The 26,216-nt window shown below is 46.3% G+C and overlaps 1 protein-coding gene across 1 annotated transcript in view; it reads right to left on the bottom strand.

Annotated features, from left to right (window-relative positions):
• The window catches only part of VWDE (von Willebrand factor D and EGF domains), a 57,712-nt gene that overhangs the window by 18,367 nt on the left and 13,129 nt on the right, over positions 1 to 26,216 (bottom strand). Inside the window, 16 exon segments of the mRNA XM_027871929.1 lie at positions 140 to 311; positions 599 to 729; positions 1,149 to 1,368; positions 1,556 to 1,806; positions 2,456 to 2,570; positions 5,679 to 5,783; positions 8,512 to 8,667; positions 10,525 to 10,661; positions 12,081 to 13,042; positions 13,277 to 13,485; positions 15,478 to 15,748; positions 17,263 to 17,336; positions 18,761 to 18,978; positions 21,128 to 21,263; positions 23,190 to 23,279; positions 25,481 to 25,728. Of these exon segments, the coding sequence (XP_027727730.1) occupies positions 140 to 311; positions 599 to 729; positions 1,149 to 1,368; positions 1,556 to 1,806; positions 2,456 to 2,570; positions 5,679 to 5,783; positions 8,512 to 8,667; positions 10,525 to 10,661; positions 12,081 to 13,042; positions 13,277 to 13,485; positions 15,478 to 15,748; positions 17,263 to 17,336; positions 18,761 to 18,978; positions 21,128 to 21,263; positions 23,190 to 23,279; positions 25,481 to 25,728 (3,495 nt within the window).

The raw sequence follows: 26,216 nt of genomic DNA, 5'->3' as shown, positions 1-26,216 counted from the left end.
GCGTGGGCTCTCTCATTCTGCCTCTGCTCTCTGGCCTCAGCCCGGAGCCTAGCATTCAGCTCACTGAGCACCTGGGGAATGAATCATCCATCCTGTTTTCATCCCTAACTCCCTGTTCTAGACGGTAAATGAGGGGGACCTGCGGCTTCTCTATGTAAACACAGCTCTAGGCTCCTCGGGACGTCTGCAGCCTCTGCTCGGAAGTCTGGAGTGGAGGGTGCCTGCTCCACACTGGGACGGCTCTTGCTCGTCATTGAGAGGCCCTTGCTGGAGCCCAAATCTGCCTCCTCCTGGTTCTGACTTTGGGCTCCCTATTCCAAAGGGTGTCCTGTCAAATATGTGAAGAGAACTCTCCTTGCCCCCTGCCCCCGCCCTCCTGCCTCAGCCTTCAGCATCAGGACCGATGTGCTTTAATCAGCGGCCATGCTCTACAGAAGATGCGCCACCATCCAACTGCCTCGCTGCTGCTGCCCCTGGGTCCTTCTGGCTCACCTCCAATGGCCCCTCTCCCTGTTAGAGTTACAACAAGGGCCAGCATCTACAGCATCTTGAGGTTTGTCAAAGCTTTCTGTGTGTGTGTTACTCATTTGATCCTCACCACAACCCTCCAGGCGCGTGGGATAATCATCCCCATCTTATAGCCTGAGGGACTGAGGGAGAGAGAACCTGCCCAGGGCCCCAACTTGCTGACTCCCAGCCCAGTGCTCTCCAGCGCCCCACCGAGGTGCCCTGGCCGTGGGTGCTCCAGAGGGCAGAGACCGTCCCACTCTCCTCCCCGAGTCCTCAGGGCTCTACACACAGAAAGTGCTTAATGAATGCTTGTTTGTTCATGGGTGCGTGCATTCACGCTCCTTCCAATGATTCTCCTACAACGTGGACTCCGGGGCCCCGGCATCCTGGGCCCTGTCCCAGTGAGAACTCTCTCCCACGGACCTGGGTGTTGTTCAATAGTGTCTCACGCTACGTATCAAAGACACTGGGGCGCTCTGCCCCTTCCTTCTCCAGTGTGTCCCCGTTTACAAGGCCACACCTAGCTCCTAAGTGCATGAGGTGGGAGTCAGATCTGGGTTTTCCTGTTTCCTAGTCCAGCCTCTACCCACTCAGCGACCCTGCCCCTCTAAGAAGACAGGACGATCAAGCGTGCTGACCTGTCCACCCCACTGGGCATTCACAGGAGTAATTCCCGATGACATCCCTGCATTGGCCAGGACCGCAGGGGTGAGGTTCACACTCGTCAATGTCCACGTCACACCGGGTGCCTTCAAACCCGGGCAGGCAAGAACATCGATAGAGCCCACCTCCTCGGGGGATGTCCTCCTGAGGCACACAGGACCCACCGTTCAGGCAGTCACAGGGCGTCATGGACACCTGCGGAGGAAGGCAAAGGAAAGTCTCGTCTCATTCTCGTCCCTGGAGGACCTCACTGACACGGCTGTTTGGGGCTGGAAGGAGATCACCTTTGGGAAGTGTCTTACAAGCTTAGAGTGCTCTAGAAAACCCCCATCACCATCACTAATGAGAGACAAGAGCCAACTTGCCATCCCCAGGTCACTACCTCAATGGTCACTATGGCCTCGGCCTTGCAGTCATCCACGGCGCTGATGGTGAATGTCTGGGCACTCTGGGATAGGACTTTCCATCGTAGGATGCCCATGGGAGAGACACTGGCTCCCTCCGGGCCCGAGGTCAGGGTAAAGAAGACGGCAGAGCCTTCTGGGTCTGAGGCCACCAACGGGTATACAAAGTCGTCCCCATAAAATGTCTGTAGTCTTTCCTGCAGACCCTGGAACACGGGGGGTCGGTTGTCTGTGACAGAGCAGACACTTTTGTGAAAGCCCAGAAGCAGGAAGGACTTTACAGAAAAGAAAGCTCCCTAGTCTGCCCCGTGGCACCCGTCGGACTCCTGTGGGTGTAATCTGAGCTGATGCCTCTCTTCCCCTTCCCACCCCACCAGATGTCTTCCTGGGTCCCCAGACCCTCTCAAGAAGCGGGAAGGAGCGAAATATGCCAGGTCGTCATACCCTGCCCCCCAAGATTGTCTGGGGACCTCTCACCACTGCAGAAGTCCAGAGCAGGGAAGGGAGAAGCCTGGGGACCCCTCAGCCTGGGCTAACAGCAGCTAAGCGGCTCCTGTTCCCCTGCTTTCTGGGCTCCTAAGCCGGGAGAGGGAAGGCTAGCTCTGCTGGCAGCCAACTGGCCCAGCACGGAGGCTGGGGAGCTCAGTGACCCCAGGCCCGGAGCCTCAGATAATTAGCATTGCCTTGACTTAGCAAATGTGAAAGTCAGCTTGGAAAATCCACAGCAACAAGGAGGGAGCTGCTGTCCTTATCCTGTTTTCATCATGTAAACGGAGGAGGCAGACAGAAGGAAGACAGAAATCTGGAAACAGAGGCAGCCCGGCTCCCCGGCCTCTCAGGGTGGTTCTGACCTAAGCAGTCACCAAACGCCTTCATACCTTCGGAGATGGACCAAATCCACTGGGAGAGGCCACTTCTGCAGAGCAGACAAGGGCTCGTCGGGCTGGACTCCCCCTCCCCATAGCAGAGGCCATCGAGGTAGCAGTGCTTTTCCTAAATATAAATGAAAAATCATCAGCACGGAAGCAGTTGTCCATCAATGACGGCTGTGGGCTATTAGGGCAAGGAAGCTATGCGTGCCTTAGGCGGGTGACAGCCTGTCAACCTCCTGCTGCCATTTCTGAGGGGAAAATTCCAATTATTATCTGGGTTTGGAAATATCTTCTGCTAATGATCTGTGCTGATGATCACTTTGTCCTGGAAAACCAATTATTTCCAATCAATAAGAATTTCTGCCGAGCTAGACAAAAAGAGGGGCCCCTTTCTTAAACAAGTGAAAATATTTAAAGAAGTAAAGATGTAAATAGCAGAAAAACTCATAATGGGATTGTCGTTCCCATTAAAAACCCTGCCTTTTGCCTCCCTCTCTGTTCCTGGTATCCACGGGAGTCAAGAGACACTGGGCTGTTGTCTACAGTATGTCCACGGTCAGTCGTGGCTGGTGAAGGGGGGGTGTGGGGGTGTGGAGGGAATTGGAACTGGTGGGAAGCAGAGGGGCCAGAGCCAGCCTTGGGATCACAGACCTCAGAGCTGCATGGAACCTTCAGGGTCAGCCAGGTCACCCCCAGCTCCCCGATCGAGGAAAAGGAGGCCCAGAGTGAAGACCTGGGGATGTTTAGCCTGGACGAGATGCCGGGGGACACGATGGCCATCTGCAAGCCCGGGGAAGAGGGATTGGATTCGTTGGGCTTGGCCCCGGAAGGGAGAGCCAAGAATAGTGAGGAGAAGCGGCAGAGGAGAGAGAGATGATGGGTCAGTGCAGGGAGCCAGGGAGCCCAGCACCCACGGAGTACGAGGACCCAGCCTTTCTCTCGGCCTCTCCCGAGCAGGAAGCAGAACCACGGGGAGGACCCTGAGGAAGCCGGGAGACTAGCCCCTGCCAGGGAGGGCCGGGGCAGGAATGATCCAGACTGCTCTCGACACCCACGGGTGCAGGGGGATCCCCCCAGGCCTGGCAGGAGGAAACGCTCCATCAGAAAAATGGGCTTGTGGGATCAGGGCTTCAGAGACAGATGTTGTCCTGCCTGGGACTCCTCCTTCCCTGTCAGAGGGAGGATCTACGCACTGACGGGAGGTCCAGCACCTCACAGACCCAAGTGGGGCTGCAGGGGCCGCCCCAGAGCCAGAGAGCTCTGTGAGGCATCGGAAAGTGAAACATCTGGGGGCAAGGAAGGGCCGCCATCTTTCTGCAGCCAGACCCACGCTGGTGTTTTCAACAAAAGGTAAGGCTCTTGATGTTAAAATCTACTGGTGCCTTCCTCTCTGGGCTCTTTCTGAGGGCTGATGCTGAATCATCCTAATGTACTAGATAATATAGAATAGTATAACCACCAATGAGGTGACAGCCCTGGGCTCAGAGGACCTGGGTTCAAATCCTCCCTCTGCTCCTTACGACCTGGCTGTCCTTGGGTAACTCTCTTCCCCTGGCCCTCAGTTTCCTCAGCTATAGAATGGGGGCAGCTAGGTGATCAGTGGGCAGGGGGCTGGGCCTGGGGTCAAGAAGACCTGCCTATCAGTCAATAAGCATTTATAAAGTGCCTACTGTGGGTCAGTTCCGTGCCAAGTCCTAAGACCCAAGTTCAAATCTGGCTCAAACATTTACTACCTGTGTGGCCCTGTGCAGGTCACTTAGCCTCTTGCTGCCTCAGTTTCCTCAACTCCAAAATGAGGATAATAACAGTACCTACCTCCCAGGGTTGTCATAGGATCAAACGAGATAATATTTGCAAGGAGCTTAGCACAGTGCCCAGCACATAGTAGGCATTATATAAATGCTAGCTATTGTAATTAGACGGTCTTGGTCCCAGCACTAATTCTCTGACCCCATGTACAACTCTAGCGGGTCATCCCCGATCCATCCTCCACCGGACTGATGTACAAGAAGGGTCTGTGACCTAAGACGCCCGGGCCTGGGCATTTTGCTAGTGAAGCTAAGGTTTCATTTGCCCAGTCAATTATCTGAGCCGTTTGTGTGTAGCAGGGACGGCCCCTCTGGGCAGTCATCCACTCTCTCTTGCCCAGTCCACCATCTTGAAAGCCAGGGGCCTATGGTGAGAGAGAACAGCCAGGCCGGGGTATGTGGCCCTCATTGAGAAGGGCAGAAGGCAGGGCTGGAGCCAGGGCACAGTTGCAGTGCTGACGTATCTGAAGGACTGTTCCTTGGAACAGGAATGAAGTTCGTCCAGCCAGGTGCCAGGGGCAGAGCTGGGCCATCTGAGCAGAAGCTATGCAGAGGGAGATCCACCCTGAAGGCCAGGAAAAGCTCCCTCACTGTGATTTCTTTGATACAGGAAACTCCCAAGTGAGGGGACCCTCTGTACCGGGGCTGCCTATGGCACTGAGAGGGTAGGTGACCTGGCTAGGGTCATACAATCAGTATACGTCAGAGAGCAGACCTGAGCCCAGGCCTTCCTTTCTCTTCTGAGGCCAGCGCATGCGCCCCATGATGCCCAGTAACAAACGGACATGGGCTGCATCCCTATAAAAGAGGCCATCTCTTTTCCCCTTAATAGAGGTCTCTAAGTGGAGGACAGATTATCGCTGGGCGAGGATTCCTGCTCAGGTTTACACGATTAAGGGCTTAAATGAGTTGGTCTCTGAGGTCCCTACTTGCCCCCAAGTCTGCTGGAGCAGATGGATCTGGGCTGGACTAGCGTCCACACTGGCAGGCAGGTCCGGCAAAAGCCTAGAATAGCACTGCCACAGAGGGCAGTGTGTGACGCTGGCCACAGGAGATGGCCTGGTCTACACAGAAACCCTTAGCACCAAGCTGACAAATGACCTAGAAATCTGGGTGCATAATCAGCGGCAGAAGCTCATTTACCCTCACCTGTCTGGGCTGCTTCTCGGCCCTTCTGTCTCCAAAGGAAACACAACCCACCCTCCCAACTGGTGGAGAGTAGAAATGTTTGAAGGTCTTTCCCCCGTGGAGCACGTGGGGCAGGAGGTAGGGGGAAACCCCCACCATCAGCCTGGAGAGGCTTTCTTCGTTCACTGTAACCTGTCCCTGAGATCAGAAGGGGAGACCACCCTCACAGGAGGCTAGAACATTGACAGCTCAGATAGAAACATGAACATAAACCCAAAGCATAAGGGGGATACCTTTAATATACACCGTCCCTCAGCATGGGGGTCACATGTCTGACAAGCGCCATCATAGACTGTCAGAATCTGGGGATTACTGAAGTGATAGCCATCATTAGAAACCTGTAAGAGGGAGTGACAGGTAACAGTATATGAAAAAATGCTCTAAATTACTATTGACGAGAGAAATGCAAATTAAAACAACTCTGAGGTACCACCTCACCCCTATCAGATTGGCTAATATGACAGAAAAGAAAAATGACAAATGCTAGTGGGGATGTGGAAAAGTTGGGACACCAATGCATTGTTGGTGGAGTTGTGAACTGAACAAACCATTCTGAAAAGCAATTTGGAACTATTTGGATTTTATAGCCCAAAGGGCTATAGAACTGTGTTTATCCATTGACCCAGCAACACCACTGCTAGGTTTGTTTCTCAAAGAAATTTTTTTAAAAAAGAGAAAAAGACCTATTTGTACAATAATATTTCTAGCGGCTCTTTTTGTGATAGCAAAGAATTAGAAATGGAAAGTATGCCCATCAATTAGGGAATGGCTGAACAAGTTATAGTATGTGATTGTAATGGAATATTACTGTTCTACAAGAAAAGACAAGCAGGATGATCTCAGAAAAACCTGGGAAGATGTACATGAACTGATTCAGAGTGAGGTGAGCAGAACCAGGAGAACATTGTGCACAGGAACAGCAATATTGTGTGATGAAGAACTGTGAATGACTTGGCTATTCTCAGAAATACAAGGATCCACGATGATCCCAAAGGACTAGTGATAAACATACTATCTGCTTCCAGAGAAAGAACTGATGGAACCTGAATGCAGATCAAAGCAGACTATTTTCACTTTCTATATCTTTTCATGATTTTTTCTTTCCCTCTGGGTCTGTCTTCTTTCACACCATGACTAATATGGAAATATTGACTGCACATATATAACCTATATCAAATTGCTTACTGTAGCAGGGAGGGGGGAGTTGAGGGAGGAAGAAAATTTGGAACTCAAAATTTAAAAAAAATGAATGTTAAAAATTGTCTTTACATATAATTAGGGGAAAATAAAATATTATTTTTCTTAAAAAGATGCAAGAAGTGTCAGATGGCTTGTTTTCCCTGGACTCTCCATTTCACCACCAGGTCCCTGATATTTTCTTAAAGAAATCTGTTTTAAAAGATCCAGAATATCAAGGGAACTAATGAAAAGAAATGCTAGAGAAGGTGACCTCACCATGCCAGATCTTAAATTGTATTATAAAGCATCAATTATCAAAACTGCTTGGTACTGGCTAAGAAATAGAGTGGTGGATCAGTGGAATACAAGACACAGTAGTCAATGACTATAGTAACCTACTATTTGATAAACACAAAGATCCCAGCTTCTGGGATAAGAACTCACTATCTGACAAAAAACTGCTGGGAAAACTGGAAAAGAGTATAGCAGAAACTAGGCAAAGAACAAAATTTCACACCATATACCAAAAGAAAGTCCAAATGAATTCATGACTTAGATATAAAGGCTGATACTATAAGCAAACTGGGAGAGCAAGGAATAGTTTACATATCAGATCTATGGAGAACAGAAGAATTCATGACCAAACAGGAGATAGAGAACATTATGAAGTGCAAAATGGATAATTTTGATTACATTACATTGAAAAATTTTTGCACAAACAAAGCCAATGCAACCAAGATTAGAAGGGAAGCAGAAAGCTGTGAAGCATTTTTTACAACCAGTGTCTCTGATAAGGGCCTCATTTCTAAAATATATAGAGAACTAAGTCAAATTTATAAGAATACAAGTCATTCCCCAATTGATAAATGGTAAAAGGATATGAACAGGCAGTTCTCAGATGAAGAAATTAAAGCCATCTACAGTCATATGAAAAAATGCTCTAAATCACTATTGATTAGAGAAATGCAAATCAAAACAACTCTGAAGTACTACATCACACCTATCAGATTGGCCAACATGACAAAACAGGAAAATGATAAATGTTGGAGAAGATGTGAGAAAATTGGAACACTAATGCATTGTTGGTGGAGTTGCGAAATGATCCAACCATTTTGGAGAGCAATTTGGAACTATGCCCAAAGGGCTATAAAAATGTGCATATCCTTTGACCCAGCAATACCACTTCTAGGGCTGTATCCCAGAGAGAGCAAAAAATGGGAAAAGGACCCACATGTACAAAAATATTTATAGCAGCTCTTTTTTGTGGTGGTAAAGAATCGGAAATTGAGGGGATGCCCATCAACTGGGAAATGGCCGAACAAATTGTGGTATATGAATGTAATGGAATGCTATTGTGCTGTAAGAAATGCTGAGCAGGTGGACTTCAGAAAAACATGGAAAGACTTGTATGGACTGATACTGAAGTGAGCAGAACCAAGAGAACGTTGTGCACAGTAATAGCCACACTGTGTGATGACTAACTCTGATAGACTTAGCCCTTCTCGGCATTGCAAGAACATCGCCAAAGGTCTCATGATGGAAAATGCTATCCACATCCACAGAAAGAACTATGGAGTTTGAGTGCAGATCAAAGCATACTATTTGCTTTTCTTTTCCTGCTGTTTTTTTTTGTTTCCTCTTTTCTGGTGGTTCCTCCTATTGGTTCTAATTCTTCCTTACAACATCACTAATGTGAAAATATGTTTAATAGGAATGTATATGTATGGCCTATATCAGATTGTGTGCTGTCTTGGGGAGGGTAGGGGAGAAAAATTGAAAACTCAAAAGCTTATGGAAGTGAATGTTGAAAACTAAAAATAAGTTAATAAAAAATAAAAAAATATAAATAAAAAGAAATATATTTTTTGGTTGTGGTTGCCTTTTTACCTTGACTTGCCACTTTGCAGTTGGCCCATCCCCCCTCAGGTCCATTGTGGGTAACTTCTGGACATGGGCAGGCAGCTGGCAAGTGACAAATGTGCTGTTGTGGAAGATGGTGTCTGTGTATACAGGTGCTCCAAGGACCCCTTGGCTACTGTTATACTAAAGAAATACAAAGAATGGTATTTCTCCTTTTTAATCGTGGAAAATTTCAACAAAAATCAACGTTCACTTCATGAAATTCTTAAGCTGAAAACATTTTAGATTGGTTATGGCACATTATGCCCAGAAATGTGTTAGTTTTTTTCATTTAAAACCTTACTCCCAATCTACATCAAGAAATAAAAATAAATCATTTTGAAACACCAGGAAATCTGATACTTTATAACACTGCGAAGGTGGCAATTTTCCCCCCTAATTGGCAGAAAGGACCACCTTCGTTGGACAAGATCTGATATAATTTGTTGTCACTGTCTAATGAAGCTCTCGGAAGCAAACACAAAATGTCGGCTCTGGATGTCTAGCTACACAGGCGGGGGCAGATGGCGCGGTCTCGGAAGGATTGAGTTGGAGCAACAGCTTCGTTGGCACACAGGGATGAACCCATCGTGGGTAGTAAGTAACAGCCGGTCACACGAGCCCCTCACTAGAGCACCAACCAGACAGGAAGACCCAGCTAACACAGAGTCGTCCATAGACGCAGTGAAAATGCCAAATTATTAAAGATATTTGAACCTGGAACAGGAATCAAAGCAGGAGGCAGCGGACTCTTGTGATTTGCTGGGCCTTTCACCGTGCTGGTGGGGGACCTCTTGGGCTGAGGACAGTCCCCCAGTCTATGTCAATGGCTACTCTTCCTTCCACTTCCCTTGAGTTTAGAAGGAGATGGAATCCAGGGAGACAGAAGGAAGGCAATGACAGTCATCTCAGGCCAGAAAAGCAGTCCCTGGGGGTACCTCCCCAGACCGCGCACATCTACTGGGCTCAGGCTTGACTAGCCACCAAAATGATGTCTGATGTCACTCTGACGGTCCTGCCAAAATCAAGATGGTGTGAACTCTCCGGAGGGATGGTGACTCAAATTAATATTGTGAGCACAACTGTCTTTTTCCATTACTGAGTTTTACTGTCCCACACACTACCTTCTCACGAGGGGGTCAGAAGTTCATAAATTCATGGCTTGTTTACACAGACTGCTGGGGCAAATTCTCTAAATAATTGTAGTCCTTGAGGGTACAAAGACAAGCCATCCTCCTTGCAGTATGTTGTTATTATGGGAGATATTATGGGCTGGCTCCATTCATCTAGAACCATTTCAGGGTCACAGAATGTCAGCTAGAAGGGAGCTTAGACCATCTGGTCCCACCCAGAATCAGTGCAAAAGGACCCACTAGAACACACCCAACAAATGGTCAGACAGTCCTTGCTTGGAGACTTCTGAGATGCCACTCCCTGCTCCTCAGGCAGCCCCTCCTATTTCTGGACATCTCTCCCGGTTTTTTAGGATTTTTTTAAGCCACATTTTACCGCTTTGGTGGTTCTACCAATGCAGCTGGCTTAGTTCTCTGGGGCCAAGTAGATCAAATCTAACTGTTCCATAATTCAATGAATATGTATTCAATGGATGAGTAAGAGCGATGTTAAACCATGAATTAATATGTTAATGATCAAATCATCCTTGAAAACAATGACCTCCCAGATTTAAAGCTGGTTTGTCTGTCTTATAAATGGAATGCGATGTGAGCAAAGAGCCAGGTGGGCCACGTGGAAGCTCGTGAAGCACCCGAAGTTACTAGACATATCTTGTGTTCACCCTGAGAGCCCCCAGACCCCCTCTTCCAGCCACTTGGTATTTGCTGAGCACTGTGCTAAGTGCTGAGGACACAGAGACAAAAACGAAACAATCCCTGTTTTCAGGAACCTGACAGTCTACTGGGGCAGGAGACTATGATATGCAAGGGGAGGGAGGACCCTGGAGCTGGGGAAGGAAGGATGAGTCATGAGAAGCCCCTCACCTACCTGCTTCTGGGCCATTTCACATTTAATTGTTGGTGACTCTCTGAATCCGTGACCAAAAACTCCCACTGTCCTGCAGCTGTCCAGTTGAACATCACACAAGCCAGCCTTCTCAAGCTCTGTAATTTCTGGAGGCTGGTCTTGGAGGAAAAGTAGATTAAGCATGGATAGAAAGTTAAAAATACACACTTTGTAGGGAAAAGACAACCACAGAATTTTTTGAGTGGCCTCTATTTGAAGGTATGTGCTAATCACATGCCCTGTTAGATTCCTGGAATCCATTCAGCAGCATCAAACGAGGCGCTCCTACGGGGGACGAGGCGTAGCCACCCGGCGTGGCCGGGCCCTCAGCTCCCTGGGCAAGGCCAAAGACGGTTTTCCAGGGGCCACCTTCATCTTCCAGTGGCTGCTAAGATGCTTCCTCCGTTAACATCCTCCCAGGCCTTTCTGTGCAGAGAGCTCACTGGAGACCCATGGCCAAGAGGCTGAAGGAGAACGCCTGTCCCTTTGGAAGGGCTGGTGCCGAGCTTTCCCACAGGTTGTCACCAAGGGCGCACATCGATCAATCAAGTATTGACGGAGTGCCAGGACGGTGCCAGATGCTGGTGATACATGTACCAAGAAGGAAGCAATCCCTGCTCACAGGGGGCTTACGTTCTAATGGTGGAGACAACAGGGGCACTCTGAAAATGTGCCACATACATACAAAGGGAATACATGAAAATAGATACACAGTAATTAAGTATAGGAGGCACAGTGGTAAGGGTGCTCAATGTGATGTTAGGGAGACCTGAGTTCAAATACTGCCTCAGACACTGAGTAGCTATGACTGTGGGCAAGTCATTGAACCTGTTTGCCTCAGTTTCCTCTTCTGTAAAATGGGGATGACAGGAGTACCTGCCTCTCAGGGTTGTTGCGAAGATCTAATGAGATAATATTTGTGAAGTGCTTTGCAAGCCTTAAGCACCATACAAGCGTTAGCAAAGATTATTAGGGTAGATTGGAGCAGGGCCCAGCAGCTGGGGGATCAGGCAATGCTTCACGCAGAAGATGGCCCGTTCGCTTCATCTCAGAGGAAGGGAGTGATTCACTGAGGCCAAGGGGAAAGGGGAGTGCGTCCCAGGCATGCAGGAAGGCCAGCGGGAAGGCCTGGAGGTGAGGCCAGGAGAAAGACAAGGCTAGTCCTGCCGGATCGTGTTTTGCCAACTGTTCAGTTTTCGGCATGTAACGGCTTGATTTGCTATTTTGTCGATTTTCTAGACTTAAGAAAGTGATGGAAAATATTAATAATACATGCTAAACTTAAAAGTGTGTCATGTGTAATTTTTTTCTATTTTTTTTTTTTTTTTAGAGAACTTGATGCTAAAGGTTTTCCATCCCACCCCTGGTTAACTAAGTAAGGAATCACTTTTTCAGATCCACCCCTAAGGAAAATTACTTTGTCAGCAATGGGCAGGACGGACTTGAGGCTGGCTTGACTCAAGGGGTAAGTCACTGGTCTTGGGACGGCACTCCTCTCTATACAACACACACTGAGATTTTCCAGCTCTTTTACTTACCAGACAAGACGCTGCAGTCAAAGGAACTAAAGCCTTGGAAACATGCACAGCCCCATTCCACGCACTGTCCATGTCCACTACACAAATTGGGGCACTTTAACACGAGAAGAATTTCTCCGATGGATTGGCCATAGTCTTCTGTGTTGTACTTTCCCTCTTCCAAAATTCTCTTCTCACACTCATTTTCTAAGAGTGCCAGACCTGCTTCTGCCCAGCTAAGGTCGTCTTTTAACAGCACGTCCTTCACACACATCTCAACAACACTGTCTATTCTCTCACCAAGAAACTCTGCACAGGACTTTCCAATGCTGGAGTTAGCCAGGGTCTGATGGCAGGCTTCCAACACATGGGCTTCCACCAGCCCAGAAGGTGTGGGCCATGAGGGTACAAACTCCTGGTGTGTATCCGTAGCATGGTCCTCGGGAAAAAAATAGCTTAATCCTTCCAGGTCAGTGGGGCTGAGACTGGGGAAAGAAAACGTGGGTGGAGATTCACGCAAATGTTGTCTTTTCTGCCTGTTTTGGACAGGTCGTCTCTCTTGGAGATGGTGGCCCAAATGCTGTATACGTCTCCTGACTTCCAAAGGGGCTATTTTCCCTTTGTCCCTCTTGTGTTGAATGGACCCTTTGGAATCTACTTTTGTTAGATTAGCATATTTTTCTTGGCTTAAAGAAAGGGAACCTGGAGTTTTTTCTTCTCTCAATGAACGCTTCTTTAAACTTCTGCCCAGTTCATCAGCACTAATATACTCCATAGTGATGTCAAGTTCTGGTATCAAAGAAGGACGCCTGACATGTTCACTGTCATTGCAGCCTGACATGACTTCTGATTGAGGGTGCCTATCCAGAGGATTGACAGACCAGAATCTAGCCTTGTCTCCTGCACAACTGCAGTAGGAGATTTTTCCAGGAGATTTCGAAGAAATCGGAAGTTTATCAAACATACTCTTTCCTGGTGATATCCTTCCAGGGGATAAAAAGACAAGACAACAGAATAAAATGAAAACAGTTTGCCCACTGATGCAATCACACTGTAAAAGAACATAGGGTGTGGAGATGAGCAATACAGAGTATGTCAGGGCTTTTAAAAGAGATGAATGAAGCAGTGATTAAACACTTACTGCGTGCAAAGCTTTGTGCTATTCAAATTCTTACTGACACTTAGTCCAATAGAAAAAAAAAACCTGACTTTCTTACCTCCACTCATTAATAAAAACAAGATATGGACTGGAACGGTCCTTGATCACAGCTCCATGTTTGTCATGGAAGTCATTGTCTGGTTCTTCATCAAAGGTGCCACAAAGTCCCCGGGTATTTTTGTAGTCTGAGCTAGGAGACTGGATTGTCAAACTCATGCCCCATTCGCTAAGATCGGCACGAACAAAAGCTCCGGAAGAAAAGAAGATCTGGACACAAACACAGTCGAAGGCAGAACAAGTGAGAAAAAGCGTGAGAGACAGGCAGATGGCGACCCGACGTCCAGCATCAAAGGCAAAATGAACTCTGATCTTCAGAAGAGATGACTTCTGTTTCCTACGGATGTTTGTAAGCTGGTAAAACTTGAATCAGAAAAAACAGCAACTGCCTTATTTGAAGTAAAAGAAGGTTGCTGTTGCTAGCGAGGATAGAAGAATGTCAAAATCATAATCTCCTGACTACTATGTAACACGTGGAGATCAGGAGGATACGACCAGTGCGCTCACTGCTTGAAAGATTCAGGCGGGTGAATAAGCGCTGACTGTAGATCGACTGTGTTGAGCCGCGAGGAGTTTTTATAATTTTATAAAGCTCATAGATCGCAGATTTAGAGGTCAAAGGGCCCAAGAGGTCACCTAGTCCAAGTCCCTTGTTTTCACCATGGGGGAAACTGAGGCCAAGAAGTCAACATGGTTTTTAAGTGACAGAGTCAAGATTCAAACCCAAGCTCTGACCTCAAACCTGGCCCTCTTTCCGCTACCCCACAGTTGCCTCCTCGAGTATTGATGTTTCACTAAAATGATACCTCTCTCGAAGATAACACATTCCTTCAAGACTATCCCATATCTGGCTGTGAAAGCACATTTTAAACACTAATAATCTCCTGATTGTATTAGATGATTGTGAATCAAGGGACACAATGACTCAAAATTTTGGGTGACCAATAGGTAAGGGAGACAGGATGCATGGGAGGTATGTAAGTTGGTTGCTGCTTACTACCAATGACTTGGGGGCAGCTAGGTGGCACAGTGGATAGAGCACCGGCCCTGGAGTCAGGAGGACCTGAGTTCAAATCCGGCCTCAGACACTTGGCACTTACTAGCTGTGTGACCCTGGGTAAGTCACTCAACCCCACTGCCTAGCAAAAAAAACCCCAAAAAACATATTACCAACGACTTGTGCACAAGAAGGGATAGAAAAGACTTCTGCATGCACACGCATGACTGGAAAAGGAGATGGGCTGGTCCTGTTAAAAGAGTGAAAGGTAAAACATGGGAAGCTCAAAGGTTGCATTGGTACTAGCCAACAAACATTTATTAAACACTTACTGTGTGTCAGGCACTGGGCTGACTCAAGAGATGAAAAGCAAAAATGAGTCAATCTCTGCCTTCAAGGAATTTACATTTTATAGGAGGAAATAATATGTAGATATAGATGTACATACAGAATAAATTTGGGGGCAGGGTGATGCACCCAGAAGGATCAGAAAGGACCTCATACACATGGAGGCATGCCTTCTATGAAATCATTTTTAAACTCCAGAGAAAGGCTTCTAGTGGTGTGTTGGGTAAATTGTCTTTGCAGGATTTGTGGAAGAGCATGGAAAAGAATCGTGTAGAATGAAAGGATGAGAAGAGAATGGATGATAATCCCTGCAGACTGGAAGCTCTTTGCAGGCAAGGACCATTTCATCTTTTCCTTTGCATAATTTCTGGTGTCTCTTACATTGTAGGGGGCACATATTGGGTGGAATTTCTTTGTAGGAGGCATGGTCCCATCAAAGCATCTGATATCTTGCCAATTTCATACCATAACTAACATGTTTATGAATGCTAATTGAGGAATGTTTACCAAATTAACCTTCTGGTCATATCCTCCTGATCTCTACCTGTTACACAGCAGTTAGGAGATTATAATTTCGACATTTTTCTATCCTCACTACAACAAGAACTTTCTTTTACATCAAATAAGGCAGTTGTTGATTTTTCTGATTCAAGTTTTACCAGCATACAAATATCCGTAGGAAAGAGAAGTAATGCTTCCAAAGACCAGAGTTAATTTTGCCTTTGATGCTGGACAGAAGATCAATTCGACAATTTTCTGATGTATATTATCTTAAAATCAGAAAACACTTTGGATATGAAATTGCCAATTGCACAGGAAAACGAAAATGTCTGATGAGAAGATTCTCCATTACGTACTGTGACTTTTCTTCCTAAATAAGACTCCCTAATCTTGATATTGCTGGTGGGGTCTCTGCTCTTCACAAATAAATAGGGCTGTGACTCATGGAGCTGGCCATTGCACATGTCCAATGCGACCACATCACCTCCTTCTTTGGCCACAAACCCACAGTTACAAGACACTGGGTAATGAAGGCTTCCACAATCCCACTGGCGAACATGGACCTCAAAATCTCGGGACATGCTCTTGTAGAGCACAAAAGTTCCAGTCTTGAAGTGCTCATAATGCCTTTAATGAGAGAAGAGAAAGATTTAGGCTGAAAATAATTATATCTCAAAGTATTAATGCTGTAAGTGTTATTCAGATTTAGGAAAATCTTAGTCATTATTTAACCTTCCTGGGTCTCAGTTTCTTTATCTATAAAATTAGGAAGTTGACATGGTCTCTACCTCCTGCTAAGATTCTTTCAGTTATATTAGTAATATGCTCATTGATAGTTAAGCCTCTCAAAGGCATGGACTGTCTTTTGCTTTTATATGTATTCCCAGCACCTGGCACATCATAGGTGCTTAATAAATGCTTGCTGATTGAGAAACTAGATTATAAATATGAAATAATCAGCATCACTCTACCCTGTGTAAATCTATCTGAAAAAGTAATTTCACTGTTGGAATCTCCCCTACACACACAAAGCATCCATGAACACCACTACCATGATGAGGAATAAATGAGCTTTGGTAATTAAACAATGTCCTTGAGTGTAGTGAGATTTCCAGATATGTTTGACATTTCTGAATGCTTGGAGTGTCCATCCTTCAGGAGTTGTCCCACAGCTATCTTCTAGGCACCCAGATGTGGTCATTTTAGTCCAGAATCATTAACATTCAATGAAACTTGATCATGTTAGAATTGCCATCTGTGGAGTGGATTAAGAGGTGATTCCATGGCACTCAAGCACTGCCTGGATTTCATGTTATCTCAGCCCTGGGCTGGAGATTCCAGCCATCCTCCAGGACAAGTGACAGTTGAGAAGCTTCAAGCTTCAAAGACGGAGTGTGATAGCTGCCCAGTTCAGAGTGGGATTTTAGAAGTGGAAAGGCCCCAGGAGATCACCTGGACCAAGGGCCTCATTCCCAGGTGGGATAAGAGATGACACAGAGCTGGGTTCACGCCCAGATCTCATGCCTTCAAATCTAGGACTCTGTCACCCTATGGAGTGCAACCCTCACTTCCTGAAGGTAGGTAACTGCTCCCTTCTTGGAGGAAATCTACCCATGGCCACGCAATGGTTTCCCTTTCAAGTTATGCCCAAATATCTCAGGAGTTGGGTTTCCTGTTTTGTTCTTAGTGAACATTAACCAGCCCCACCAGCCCACACTTGAATGAGATTCTGATAACCTGAAGACGTCCAGTGGACAGAGTTCTCTGGTACAAAGAGTAGGAGGCTAGACTCATTTTGTTCTTGTCATCCCAGCAGCAGGATGCCAACAACACAGTGAGGATTGTTTTCTACCAAGTGGAATTTCAGCTGGGAATCCTCATTTTGAGAAAACAGACCTCATCATTGCTTCAGGATGACGCAAATCAAGAGTTTAGGGGGAAATATCCAAGCGTGTTCACAACTAAAAGGACACAAACACTATAAGAACTCAGTGTGGCCTTAAATATGCCCCCACTGACCCTGGAGGTTTTTTATGGCACATATGGAGGTAGAGAGGGGCTCCACACGTGAAATAACCAAGTGATTCTCTTGGCCCCCTAAATGTCACAACTCTCTACCCCCCCCCAAATAAGAAGGTTACCTCCCATCCAGTGTGATTATATGAGGATCAGTAAACGAATAGCAATTGGCCGTGGGAAGGTCCTTTACTTTGATCTGGAAAGCAAAGACATTGGCAGTCAGTTACATCATTACTCATGGTCTTATGAGAGACCAAAGCATCCAATAATCTCAGCAAAACTGATTTTCTGCTTGTATCATTATTCTTATTGTTCACATCTCTTCTAAAATACTATAGAAAATGAATAAAAATAAAGCAGGTTTTATTCAAATAGAAATCACAAAACTATTAAATACATCCACATTTATCTGTCTAGAATGTACTGTCTCTTCCTATTTTGTGGTTGAATCAAGCCTGCTCAGAGCTATAAAAGACACTGTTGTTATGAAAAACAAAGGTTAAGGGTCTGATTTAGGATTTGGAACGAGCAAGTTCTGTCCCTTCTAAATGTGACAGGCTATGCCACACCATGTAACATATATATATATATATATACACACTCACACACACACACACACAGATACACATATATACACGTGCAAATGTATCTATGTGTATGTATATGTACACACATATATATAATATATACTATATATAAAGTGTTTTAGAAACCTTAGAGCCCCAAACATGTGCTAGCCATTATTATTAATTCAATAATTAATATGTTAAATGTAGCATATACTGTTTAATATAGTAACAATAAATAATAAAATACATGATTTTAGATAATAGAATTAATCGATATCATTGTTATTACCATATACTGCAGATACAGACACTTGAATGGTTGCATGGTTTGGGGTCAAATTTAAGTTCCTCAAGTATGGACTCAAAATGAGAATTTGACATCTAACTCTAAGATGGAGTTTGTAGACGTATTAAAACAAAGGTGGTTTGTTTTAACATATGAGTACTGTGGTATTATTATTATTAATCATGAATTATTTCTTTTCCCTTATTGTTAAGCAATGGCTATATTTAAGATCTTAAACATGTCGCTGTGAATAACTGGCTATGTAAATACATGTGATGTAACTACATATAAACTCATGGGTGAGGTGGTGCAGTGGATGGAGCACTGGCCCTGAAGTCAGGAGGACCTGAGTTCAAATCCGGCCTCAGGCCAAACACTTGACACCTACTGGCTATGTGACCCTGGGCAAGTCACTTAACCCCAATTGCCTGAAAAAAAACAAATAAAAAAAACAAACAAACAAACAAAAAAATAAAATAGAATAAACTCATGGGTGAAAGCCCCGGAGCTAGAGAGGTGACTGGGAAGTGTATTTCCTCCAGCTTAGAGAAAGCCTACGTGTTGGCTGTGATTCTTCTCGGGGAGCCTGAGCTGCCTGTGTGACAACGCGCAGGCCTCTCTGTGTCCTGTGGAAGGGACAGGTTCGAGGTCTACCTCCGGGGGCGGTCTTCGTCCCCCTCCCCCACACGTGCAGGCGTGTTTGGTTTATGGGCAGAGCCACACATTCAGTCCCTCTCTAGAGAGAGGCCTTGGCTGTGTGCCCACCTGTGTGCCTTCAGGAACGTAGCTGCTCCACAGGAAATTCTCACTGATGATGGGCTCCACAGCAATCTCAGTAACTCTGTCTCCATCTCGTGCAAAGTCTATTATGGCTGTGAAATAAATAACCGCCTGGCTACAGGTGCCGTTCTCACAAGATGATGTCTCAGGAAGGTCCACTTGACAACGAGAAAGAGCCAAAGTGAAACCTCGTTGTTCATCGCCTGTTTTAGTGAGAGAGAGAGAAAAAAAAAAAAAGGTCCGAGCTTCTCTCTCAGAGGAATGTGCATATGGCAAAGAATTCTATGATCAATGCCTTTGTTAGCAGGCCACACACCGACGGACAGATCTGGGGCAGAAAAGCTTCTCTGTCCTGTACAGACGGTCACCCTTCCTCTCCAAGGCTGCTGGACAAGGGCTCTACATAAAGATGAGGTAATTGGGTGATGTGAGAAAGGCCTGGGCATCCCTTTCCCAGATCAGGGAGAGATCCCGCCATTTTGCTCAGCCTCTCAGGGCTCATTCAAGGAGCTCCCTTGGAATTGATCCATTTAAAGAAATTCCCTCAGGGGCAGCTAGGTGGCGCATAGAGCACCGGCCCTGAAGTCAGGAGGACCTCAATTCAAATTTGGCCTTAGACCAAACACTTGACACTTACTAGCTGTGTGACCCTGGGCAAGTCACTTAACTCCAACTGCCTAAAAAAAAAAAAAGAAAGAAGAAAAGAAATGGCTTGTCGTCAGGACATCTTCCTCAGCCTCCCCACCAAGTACATCAGGAAAGGAATGCAAAGTTATTCAGAATTGATCTTCAGCTCCAATTGTTTTTTACAATCTAGTTCCTCTTAGCTTTTTCTGTCTTAGCCATTGTCTAAAGTATTCAACCCCTCACACACCTGGATAAAATTCCACAGCAGGGAATGAAAATTATGCATCTAGGCCTTTTATGTACTCAATCCATCCATGATTCTGGCAACAAAAGAGCCTTCAGAAAAGCACCAAGCCTTGTCCGGGGCAATGAATCATGGCTCTGTCCATTCACTGGGCTATAACTTGCCTTTAGTTGTGGGTTGGTGGTGGGTTTTCTTTAACAAAATTCACTGGCTAAGCACATGGCTAGAGGTAGGGTGTGAATGAAGGGAAGAGAGGGGCACGGCATTCTCCTCTCAGCGCCTAACAACCCTGTGAGGTACATGCTATTATTATTCCCATTTTACAGATTAGGAAACTGAGCCTGGCAAAGATTAAGTGATTTTTCCCAGGGTCGTATAGCTGGGAAAACATCCGAGACAGGTTTTGAACTCAGGTCTTGCCGATGCCAAGCCCAACATTTTATCCGTTGTACCACCTAACTGGCCATGAGGGTAAGGTACTCTGGCTGTCCCATCGGGCCAAGACTGCCAGGTGCACGAGAATTAGTCTGAAAACTGTGACTAGGACTTTATACTTATTTGCTGGTAAGGCGTTTTTGTTTTTTAAAAAATGTGATCTACTCTCTTCCTTGGGAGCTAATCAGACCAAAATGGGGCTATGATCTTTCCTTTTTTTCCAGATTAGGTGAGTACAATGAAATAATGGAGGCTGCCTAAGTCCAGCTTTCACTGGAGGGCCCTTCCTCAGGCCTACAGAGATAACTCACCAGCAGCAGCTCTCCCCCAGCATTGAGATGCTAGGCATCGGTCACTGACAGTACATTCTTGTACCAAGTCCAGAGGCAAATGTCTAAAACCTCAGTCATTCTTTCTTATGGGTAAAACCTTGTTCGTTGGAAATGACTTTCCATTAAAAATACACTTTGAAGTTTTAGACTCAAGTTTCTGAGGGCAGAGGGAACTTTGAGCAATGTTGGGAGGGCACCTTGACCTTCCTCCATGACAAATGGCTATGATGCCAGGGGGCACCGTAAGCTGTGCTCTCAGACCAGGAGGGGGGGCGCTCTAGTCTTACGGATGGGGGTACAGACTCCTTGCCTCTGTACATGGGGTTGGTGTCTACCAGTCTACAAGAATCATTACTTAAATGAGTCTTCTGAGAAAACAGCTTCCAGTAGTAGGGTGTGCAGTCCCTGGATTGAAGAGGTCTCTCACTAGACCCCCTGGTGCCCTTTTTACCAAGAGTTTCAAATTCATTTGGTGCAGAAAAGTTGATATTTCTGTGGATATAGAAGCTGAGCCTGCACTAAAGGGTTATAGAACCATTTAAACACTGCTCCAAAGTGCCTCAGAGGTCACACAATGGAACCCAATAGCTTGGAGTGAGGACTCCTTTGGGTCCACTTGGATTTGCCCCCAACAACTACCTGTCCATTTCTGGCTACTGGAAACACGCATTCCAACAAGTTGTTGTGACACGGCCTCCAAGGAGATGCTCTTACCCTGGTCAATGGTTTTCAGTGTCAACGAGACTTTGCATCCTTGGCCAAGCTCAGGACAAAGAACGGGAACCGTGCTCTCTAACCTCAGCTGGTACTCTTGTCCATCTTCCAAGATAGTGCTTACCTCTGGCCTGAGCTGGCACGGGAAGAAAACGGGAATATCAAAAACATAAAATGTAATGGTGCCTGCTGCAGAGCCGTTCCTTAATGAACACCCTGTGATTGATGACTCCCCTTAGAGGATAATGATTTTTTTTTGAAAAATTTTTAAGACAATTGGGGTTAAGTGACTTGCCCAGGGTCACACAGCTAGTAAATGTCAAGTGTTTGGTCTGAGGCCGGATTTGAACTCAGGTCCTCCTGACTTCAGGGCCGGTGCTCTATCCACTGCGCCACCTAGCTGCCCCAAGGATAATGATTTTAATGGGAAATTTTTCTGGTAACTCATTTTACCCCCAATTAAATGGACAGATAAGGAAGGATATCAAGCATTGGGCTAACTGGGCACATTCAATCGTAAGCTCCTTCACAGCAGGGACTGGTTGCCTTTCTTTGTAGCCCCCAAGTGCATGGTGCGTGGCACAAAGTAGGTGCTTAATATGAACGTTTGTTGACTTAACAAGTGTTTTGTGTAATAGAAATGATTAACATTTATTGATGTTCCTTAGAACACCATAAAGTGCAAAAAACTTACCCGTCATTCAATCCTTCAACAATTCCAAATGGATATTAGTATAATGGTTTCCCCATTATAAGATGAAGAAAGTGAAACTCAGAGAGATTAAGGGATTTGATACCGCTAGTAAGTGTCAAGGGCTGGGTTTGAACCCAGACCTGCATAAGGCCCAGTCCAGGGCTCCAGCCACTTTACCATATTGCTTCATCACAAAATGAAACTATGTCAAGAAGTCCACCTAGAGTATCATAAGACGAGTGGTCAGTTCACTCAAAGAACTGTCTAACTCAACCACATTCCAGTGTCACAGTGCACTAGGGTTCATTTCAAAATGAATGAGAAGAGACCAAAGGCCCCAACGACCTCCCAAGTAGGCCTGCCCTGTGGCGACCAAGACCCTGGCCCAGGCTACTCCAGGTCGCTCTCGGCCTCTGGGGGCGCCTTTACCCAAACCACTGAAAAATCACCAAAAAGCTTTTGAAAGTTTGTTCTCTCTCATTTCTGCTTTGTATCTGCAGTGCCTCTAAGGGTCTGCCACATTGCTTATTACTTTGAAGTGAATTGTCATTCACTGTTTATTGGCATTTATTTGAGAGCCAGGGGCAGCTAGGTGGTACAGTGGATACAGTCCTGGGCCTGGAGTCAGGAAGACCTGAGTTCAAATCCAGTCTCAGTCACTTCCTAGCTGTGCTACCCTGGGCAAGTCACTTCACCCTTTTTGCCTCAGTTTCCTCATCTGCAAAATGATCTGGAGAAGGAAATGGCAAAGCACTCCATGATCTTTGCCAAGAAAGCCCCAGTGGGGTCATGGACAGTTAGATACGACTGAAGAACAAGAAACTGCCAAGCCAGAAGTCTTCTATACGCGTGAGCTGCTCGCACTGGGTACCGCGGGGTTTCCTTGTGTCCTTATAGTACAGGTGGGGGAGCAAATGAGGGGCACACAAGCAAGAAGCTGGGGGAGGTGAACGTCGTCTTCTTCTTTCCAAATAAGACAGGTGCAAAATGCTCCCCATTCTTAATTTCCGGTTTGATTGGAGTGACTAAAACATCAGCCAGGAAATGCATCAATGGGTCTGTTATATCCCCACTGATATTGAGCTTTAAGGTTAATGAGGCACGCTCCCCACGGCAGCCCCATGAAACCCATGATATTTGCACTCTTTCCTCCATTAACAGATGAGGGAATAGGTGAGCTGACAGCTCACGGTGACCCGGCTAATAAATGGCAGCGTCAGTGCCAGGATTTGAACTCGGTCTCCTGACATCAGGGGAAGCATCCTTATGAAAAGCTCGTAGATTACAACTTTCCTCTGTCCCTTTCCTTCCCCATCCTGCCATCCTCACTCAGCCCTGACAGCTCCCAGATTTCTACCCTCCACGTACCTTAATGCCGGCAAAGAACTCTCTACTCTCGACGACCACGCTTTGCATGCCTGGGTTCTCCCGGAAAAAGGCGGATGCACTACAGAAAATCTGCAGACAGAGTAGTTGTCTTAGCAATAAAATCTTGGAGGACGTTTGCCTAAAGCATTATTTTGAAAGTTCATTATCTCCATTTCACTCTAGGGAAAGTGGAAAGATCACAGACCCAGCGAGATCTGCTCCTTCACCCTAGGTTTGGCCCAGACTCCTCGGTCAGCCCTAGAGGAGCCTCCCTGTGACAGGCCCAGAATCCCAGCATCTCAGAGGGGCACAGGACCTCAGAGGGCATCATGTCCAACCTGTCCCTGAACAAGACTCCCTTCTATAGCATCCCCAACAAATGGTTGTCCCTCCGGTTGGGAGCCTCCTGTGCGTGGGGGACCCAATACCCCTCCCCCAAAGTCGCCTATTTCTAGTTCAAGAAGTCATTAGTTGGGCACCGTGAAGACGGGAGATCAGACAAGCCAGGGGTCAGTGAGTTAGTTGGTGGCCATGCACACACCCTGACGTCAAAGGTCTGCTCATGGTTGAGAGGCCAGGGAATCAGATAGGTGGATGAGAGGAACAAGGGGCAGAAGACCTTGAAATGGGGTAACTTGTTCTTGAAGGAACACACTGTTATTGTGGAATTCTGGGTGGGGAGAAGTCAGGCCCGGAGCCCAAGCAGTGGAGGAGCTGCAGGGGATGGGAGCTGTCAAAGGGCTGACCTTGGCTACAGTGGGGATCATGACAGGATGAGCGTTTTCTCTTTCCCAAACCAATGGACACCCAATCCCCAATTCTACCAATCCAGAGCGTGAAATATCCTTGAGAATTCAGAACAGTCCTGGGCCATCATCACAGGCTAAACTGTCATCCCAGACTGCCAAGACAAAACACCACTCGATAAAAATCAAAGAACATTTGAAAGTGGGGCCACCTGCCCCAGTGCTGCTGATCTTCCGGCCACACGGAGCAGAGAGCTTCACGAATGCAGAGTTCTGGGGGAAGAAACTGAAGCCCTCTGAGGGCAGGAGGAGGCCCCTTTCCTCCTGCTGTGCTCACGGAACTGTGATTCCTCCAGGGAGCCTAGAGGAGGTGAGCTTGTCTCCCGGGACTTTTATACAAACAAAGAAAGTGACTACTTCATCTACCAGGACACCAGGCTTTACAGAACCATCCCAGGATTGCCCCAGGACCATTTCTATCCTTGGGTGTACTGCATGGAAGGAGATGAGAAAATGAGACATGAAACGAGAGCCGAATGTCCCATTGCACTCTGGAGGCAGACCCTGACAGCCACCAAGGGATGTTAGTCCAGGAAAAGGAAGCTCCCATCTCCTCTCTGTATGTGATCCAGCATTCAGACCAAAGCATTGAAATATCAAAATAATCTCCATTTCAGGATCTCTCAATGTGGGGTTTCTGAAAGCTTCCCTTACTGGGCAGACTTTGAGATTTGGTGAAATTTCAAAAAGAAGGAGTGCTTCAGGGAACGTAGAAGCTTTCTCTTTAGGACCTCATGGACGTAAAGGCCCTTCTGGGATGAGATGCTCTCTACTTCTGGGGTTCAGGATGTTCTCTATGTGGGGGAGGGAAGGGCTCATGGACATTCTTGGATTTTTCCCCCTAAAATCTTGATTTTAATTATCATGATAAAACAGTAAGATCTGCTTTCTTACGATGAAGAAGCATACTTGAACCCAACACATGGATGACTTAGAAGACGGTATCTGAGATTTACTGTGGCCGCCAAATTAAGCCTTCCTCAACCAAGCAGAGATGAGCCTTTCCCAGTGAATGACAGAAGCACCATCAGGAGCTGGTCCCATCGATGGAGCCTTCCCAGTGCTGGGAGGACCTACCAGAGCCTTTTCTCTGGGGGCACAGTTCTTGACATCCCAGGGTCCCCCCTACACCAAGAAGCGGCGACAGGGGAGTTGTCAGCAAATCCATTAAAAACTATGGGTCTGAAGTAAAGGTGTGAAAATCAGGAAATGCTACAAGGTGGGTGGGTATGTCTGTTTGAAGCACAGAAGGCAAAGGCATTCACCTGAAGAGATGCTGACAAAACCTTTGGGTGGATTTTGCGGATAGTGACCAGTGCACATATTCACAGAGATTTCTCCCTTCACCCATTCATAACTGGAAGTGTTGTGAATGCTGAGGAAAATGATGACAAGCGCTCCAGACGCTCTCTCTGCAGGCACAAGGACCCACTTTTTAGACAACATAGGAAATCACATTTGGAAACACCCATTCTTTGAACCTACCCTGTCTCCAAGCCTAAGGTTTACGCCATCAAGTTCTAAAAGGGAGAACTCCTCCACTGTGATCTCCTTTTTCAGTTCCTCTCGGAGTCCTTCTGATGAAAGTCTGGACCAAGCAATGACAAATCCCTGGGAGATGTTTGTGGGGGACCCCTCAAAGGTGCACTGGAGAAAGATCTTGGATGCCATCAACTTGACCTCAACCTCTGGGGCTCCTGGAGGGGAGGGAGGTGATGTGACAGTAGGGGGACCTAGGAGGAAAAACACATCGATGCTGCTTTGGTTCTTTAAAGAAGACAGGGGCAGGGGAAGACAATTACTTTGCTTCAAGATTTAATTCATTGAAATGACTTTTTTTCTTACTAAAATTCCCTCCATGCAATTAGGGCATGGGAATAAAAAACACTGTCAAACATTTCAAACATGGCGGGTCCTAGGAAGCTGCTGAAAAAGAGCCTGGCCCAATTCATTGATGTGGGAGACAGGATCACATAAGACATGACCTTCTGAAAATTCAAGGAATTCATGGCAATTTTCTAGTCCTCAACAAGGTGGAAAATGTTCTTTTTTGATGGATTTCCTCTCCAACCCCAACAGAAGAGCAATTCACCCTGGCAGCATGGTTAACTATCAACAATGCACATTTATTGTTTCTACTCATGAGATAAGTTCAGTGACTGAGCATTAAACCAACTTTGGGCCCCTGAAGCAATGATGTTGTTCCAAAGGATGGCCCAAA

This window comes from Vombatus ursinus, unplaced genomic scaffold (assembly GCF_900497805.2).
Source record: "Vombatus ursinus unplaced genomic scaffold, bare-nosed wombat genome assembly UNPS02014799.1, whole genome shotgun sequence".
NCBI lineage: Eukaryota > Metazoa > Chordata > Mammalia > Diprotodontia > Vombatidae > Vombatus > Vombatus ursinus.
Note: the sequence above shows the minus strand (reverse complement) of the source record. Positions and strands in the feature narration are given on the sequence as shown.